At 42.5% G+C, this 6,000-nt stretch overlaps 1 protein-coding gene across 1 annotated transcript in view; it reads left to right on the top strand.

Moving 5' to 3' along the window:
• Positions 1-929: 929 nt before the first annotated feature.
• Positions 930-6,000, top strand: part of BACE2 (beta-secretase 2) — a 36,945-nt gene continuing 31,874 nt past the window's right edge. Inside the window, exon 1 of the mRNA XM_015816929.2 lies at positions 930-1,142. Coding sequence (XP_015672415.2) covers positions 1,068-1,142 — 75 coding nt within the window. The 5' untranslated portion in view covers positions 930-1,067. The remainder of the gene's footprint in view (positions 1,143-6,000) is intronic.

The raw sequence follows: 6,000 nt of genomic DNA, 5'->3' as shown, positions 1-6,000 counted from the left end.
TGCCGCTTGCCAGCTACGCCTCGGCCGGCGCAGGGGGCGGAACCACGCATGCGCGGCGCTCCCGGGCAGGGAAAGTCCTCGACTTACGACCGGTTGGGTAGTCCTCGACTTACGACCGGTTTAGTCCTCGACTTACGACCGGTTTAGTCCTCGACTTACGACCGGTTGGGGTCGCGGCATTAAAAAGGTTGAGAACCACGGGTTTATGAGAAAGCATACTTTGAAAATCAGAGAAGGCTGTACCAATCAGCTGATTAGACTTCTGAGCACTAGAAAAGTTTCGCAACTCCCTGCAGCTTTCATTTTACAGAACTCGTCCCCTCCTCCCCCCCCCCCGCCCTCTTGAACATCTTGGCTTTCATGGCCAATTCCTTAGAAAACTCGTGGGGGAAATTCCTCCTCCTCCTCCTCCTCCTTCCTCCCTGGCGCCTTCTCCGCCTCCAAGGCGTTCGCCGGGCCACGGGGGAGGGCTGACCGGCCCAGGCGGGGAGTGCCGTTTGCCGAGCTGACCGCCCCGCGGGGGCCTTTTCTTCGGAACAATTTGCAAGCCCGTCACATCCGCTGGGAAGTTGCTCGGCCCGCGTCTGGCAGACAAGAAGGCGGCGCGCCCCGCAGCGGTAACCCAAGCCCCGAGACGCTTCGAGCTCCGGCAAGAAACTTCCTTTCTCGGGGCGGTCAAGGGACGGCCATGCGGGAAGGAGCGCCATGAAGCCGGGCAGCCCAGGCTCCTTCCTCGCCTCCCACCGCCGCGGCCGCTTTGAGGAGCAGCAGCGCAGGGGCAGGCAGCGGCTCCCTCCTCTCTAACCGCGGCCGGGATGTCGCGGGCGGCTGCCTGGGTCCCGCTGCTGCTCCTGCTCCTGCTAGCAGCGGCGGAGCGCGGCCGGGCTCGCTTCACCTTCCGCCTCCAAGTGTCTTCCCCGGGAACCCCCGAGGGCAGCCTGGTTCCCACGCCCGTGTTGCCAAAGTCGCGGAGCAGCGGCGGAACCGACAGCCCGCCGGCGCTCCCAGAAGCCTCGGGCTTGGCCTTAGCGTCGGCTCCCGGCGTCGGCTCCCTCAACTTTCTGGCCATGGTGGACAATCTGCAGGGAGACTCGGGACGCGGCTACTATCTCGAGCTGCTCCTCGGCACCCCGCCGCAGAAGGTAGGGGCGGCGCTGGTGGAACCACCGAGGGAGGTTTCCTTATAAAGTGTGTGGCTTCGCGCTCGGGACGGCAAAAGTCTCTTTTCCGCCACCGCAATCCTGGAGCGGAGCTCTCCCTTTCCCGGGCGATTCAAGGACCCGGGCGCGGCCGGCTGGGGGGGGGGGGAAGGTAATACAGGGCTTAAGGCAGCCTTCGTCAACCGGGCGCTCTCCAGGCGTGCTGTGGCTTTAAGCCGCTTTGGTTCCAGTCTGTCCCGGTTGGGGCAGACTGGTTTAATGCGTCCGAAGGCTGTTGTGAGAAATAGATGGGGCTTTCTGAAGTACTTCGGAGTACCTAAGATCCGACTGATCTTGCTACTTCGAGGCTAACTCCGATGCTTCCGGGAAGCCCATGGATTTCCAAAGCTGTAGTTCTTTCTGCTGTTCCTTTTTTATTTATCTGGAGCAGTGTTTCTCAAGCTTGGCAACTTGAAGAGGTATGGACTTCAACTCCCAGAATTCCCCAGCCAGCATAGCTGGCTGGGGAATTCTGGGAGTTGAAGTCCATACCTCTTCAAGTTGCCAAGCTTGAGAAACACTGATCTGGAGGATTCGGTAAATGGTCAATAGCTTCAAGTTTTAACACTCCATTATGTCTCCTTGAATGCCTTTGTTCAATCTGATGCTATTGTCGTTCAACTTTATTTGGGGTTTTAAAACAGGCATTTTTAAAATCAGTTACTCACATTTAGTTATCTCTCTATAAATAGGTACCCAAACCATCCCCCCTTTTTTTTAAGTCTGAGGCTTTGCAGAGAAATGATCAGAACTTTATACTGTATCACTTAATTGTATTGGGTGGGGTGAGGCTGTAATTAAAACTGTTTCCTCTTTTTGGGTGATGTGTCTCTTTTCAAAGTGATGGCAGAAATCATAGTAGAAGTCTATTGCACTATATACTTTTTAATATACTGTTAATGCATCTGAAAAACAGACGGGAGCAATTTTTGGCTGGGGGAGTTTTTAGTGCCCAGAAAAGTAAAATATTATTTTCATTGCCACAAAAAAACTGCTTTTCCCCACCCCTTACAGTGTTGAATGTGCACGGCTCGTGATGTTTTCCGAATCTGGAACAGCTCTATAATATTTCAGAATAACCTGAATCCTGGAATTCATTGTGTTTGTATGTTTGCATGAGTGACTTTTTGAATCACAAGCCCTGACCTTGCTATAGCATTTGCTACTTCTGAAATAAGGAACAAAGGATCTTTCTATAACTATGGAGCAAAATCCTGGTGTGGATGCTGATTCCATGCGGCTTGCTGATTGTGTAACTGTAGGCATTCTATTGCCATTGTAGGTTTTACAGCTGACGCATAAGCACAAAAGTGCCTCAAATGTGAGGTAAGCTTTTCCTGTTGATAGGACAGTTCATGTTTGTCCCCGACACTCCTTTTTCCCCACCCTGTGCCAGGCTGGATTCTGGCCAGGTTGCACATCCTGCTAAGCCCGAGAAAAGGAAAAAAAAAAAGACAAAAAGAGATCAAACCATATTATGGCTTAGACACTGCATGACCTACGTTTCTGTGCATGTGGGTAGAGAGTATGTGGTCTGTATTTCACATCAACCCACTTACAGGAATTTGAATTCTAACTCATAAGCACAGAACCCTCACAATCTGACCTTTGTGCTTACTGACGTCTGTCTGCGAGCCAATGGGCTAAAATCTTTCAACTTTATTGTGTTTGTGAGAATATTGAGAAAATAATTTCATAATTGTTAAGGCAAGGTTTGTTTTAATTATGACTTGACGAATGAACTACAATGATGTGGTTTTCACGTTCTGCCGAGTCATGCATATACATTTTTTTCTAATTTTTGGAGTGCCACGAATCCTATTTTTCTGTCACATCTGAAGTCTGGAACAACATCCACCCACAGATTAATTTGGTCTTCATTCTGACTTTGTTCAAAATTGCTAATAAAACTACAATGATGTGGTTTTCACGTTCTGCCGAGTCATGCATATACATTTTTTTCTAATTTTTGGAGCACCACGAATCCTATTTTTCTGTCACATCTGAAGTCTGGAACAACATCCACCCACAGATTAATTTGGTCTTCATTCTGACTTTGTTCAAAATTGCTAATAAAACTTGATTCTTCTCCCAGGTCTTGGGCTAGTGGCCTCTTGTATGGTGTGTATATTTTCTAGAAAAGTTTTTTTGGGGGGAGGGGGAGGATCAATTGTCTTTTATTTGTATTTTAAATTGTTTTACTATTGTGCACTTGCCCACTGTCGCAATAGAATTAGGTGACCTTATAATTTTATACAGTGTTCTAAACATGAGGGGGCCAAGACCAAACTAAACTTGATTTTTTATTTACATTTTAATTGAAATGTATTGTACCTCATATGATTACTCTCTGAATTATGTATTTAATCATTTTGCCCTTCTGCTTAATTAAAAAATTACAATTTGATAACCGTTCTTAGAAGTCTGCACACAATTCTCATGTGTTAGGATCTGCACTACAAATTTAAATCATGAACCACAGTTCACTAACTATAGTGGCTTAGTTCATACAGCATGTCAAGCCAAAACCAAACAAATCATGAAAGATATAAATTCAGCCTTTATGTGAAAGAGTTGCAAAGATATCAAACTTGTGCATTTCCTGGAAGGCTGTTGAAAAGTGACAATTTTTGCTTTTAGTGATGGATTGTTACTTAGTTACTACAAACTTTGGTAAATTTTCAGAAAGAAATGTCAAGTGAGGGAGTGCTTGTATTCATGTTAATCCTACCCTAGATCTGAATAATGTGATAAATTCTGTTTAATCCAGTAGAAGCTTTTGAATTCTTTGCAATTGTGAGCCCACGGCACTGATTCATTGCAACAAGATCTTGGACTGGAGGCTAGATGTCCTTGAAAGCAGCATAATGGGATGTTTACAGAGTAGGCAACCCTACGTTGTTTATATCCTTTCAGCCCATATAAGTTCAGATGAACGCCTGGATTACATTATGAAGAACCCTTTTCTGGGTGCCAGCAATGCCATTTCCCAGAGAATTCCACCTCTTCTTCTCTCCAACAGTTCTGGGATCATAGTAAAGATTGTTATCATGCTGGTAATATAAAAAAACAATGAGAGTTATAGTTGATAGTGTTGGTTTGAAACTAGAAAAGGCTGATCTATGTGATAAACAATGAAGGATATGGGTGAGAAATTATCCCAATTCAGATATTTATCATTTGCTACTAGTTTGCAAAATGTCTGGGATCAGAGTTTCTTTGCAGAGTAGAGATGATCCATAACTATCCAGGATGATAAAATAAAATAGAAATTGCTGCAAATCAACTGAGTGACTCAGTGAAAATTATAACTTTTATCTTTCCTTTGCAATTCTTTAGAAACACTGAATTAAAAGAACTTTCCTAGAAAAAAAAATAACTTATTGAACATTACTACTGCTATTTTTGCAGGGGTGTGGGGTGCAGTTCTGTACACATTTATCTAGGAAATAAGCCTTACTTGATTGTGGACCCTACTTTTAAACAGACTTTCATAGAATGGCATTGCTAAAAAAAAAGTCTTAAATGTTGGATACAACATATTAAAATATCCCTATAAGTTTAAGAATGTAATAGCAATATAGTTCTGTTTGCATTTGTTCAAAAGTAAGGGTTTTTAACAACTCCAGTAACAGTTACTCCCTAGGTAAATATGTCATACAGCTGCAGCATATGACTTTATATTAGTAGTAATGCTGAATACGTTATTTTTATATGTCGCACCCACACACACACCCAAACATACTTAAAATTTATAAGATATCTAAATATTTAACTATTGTTTAAATAGAGCAATAAGAAGTAATCTATTCTTCTTCTACACAGAAATATGCAAACTGCATTTAAGAAGATTACATCTTTAATACAGTATAAATATTTTTTTTTCTTAGAAGTTTTATCAGAAACTGGATATTGATAAACTGGGGGAAAAAACCTCAGTAATTTATGTATGTATGTATGTATGTATGTATACTTGAATACTTTGAAGTTTAGAAACTTAATTATTTTTCTCTGTGTCATGAGATTGCATGTGAAGAAATAATGTCTCATTGGGCAGGATGACTAGTCAGATGATGAAGATAGACTTATTAATCCTCTGAATGTTCACAGTCCTAAAGTGCATAATAATCAGTTGTGTTGGTTCGAAAGAAGAATTTTGAAGAGCTGAGCCTTATTTCCTGAAAGCCTTCAGGGCTTAAAATGTTCATATACTTTTTTCAAATATAATGGTTCTTTGTAATATTTCAACGGATCATTATAGGACATTGCTGATATAAAGCGGGTGGAAGTGAAGAATGGAGAATCTTCTTCCTCTATTTCAGTTTTGCTCTGTTCCATTAGCTTTTAATATCCTTTTGACTAAAGTGGTGGTTGTGTTCCTTCTCGCATGATTTGGTACATTTGTCTTACCGTATAGTTTTTTTCTGTTTTTTTATGGTTTTGAACATAGGCTATTGGAAAAGGTTTTCCACTGAATTACAAGCATGCAATTGTCACTGTTCTTCAATTTGTTAAATATTTTTTTACAAAATTGCACCCACTGTTTGGGATTACTTCTACCAATGAACAAGCTGGAAAGTTTTGTTTTGTTTTTTTAACCAAAAAAAAGTTACTTTTCCATTCTTTTTTGGTTGAAGAGGCTGGTATGGACAAAGGAATGCTGGAGAAAATGCCTTGTGAGTCCTTTGGAGGATTTGGATTTTAAAGCCATAGTATGAATATTTGAAAGGATTATTATTATTTTTTGCCAAGATACTGCTGAAATATTTCTAAATACTTAGTGTAGGAGGAAGGGCATCTG

The sequence above is a fragment of the Protobothrops mucrosquamatus genome, unplaced genomic scaffold (assembly GCF_001527695.2).
Source record: "Protobothrops mucrosquamatus isolate PMUCROS unplaced genomic scaffold, P.Mucros_1.0 scaffold529, whole genome shotgun sequence".
Classification (NCBI taxonomy): domain Eukaryota; kingdom Metazoa; phylum Chordata; class Lepidosauria; order Squamata; family Viperidae; genus Protobothrops; species Protobothrops mucrosquamatus.
This window is presented reverse-complemented; position numbering and strand designations above follow the sequence as displayed.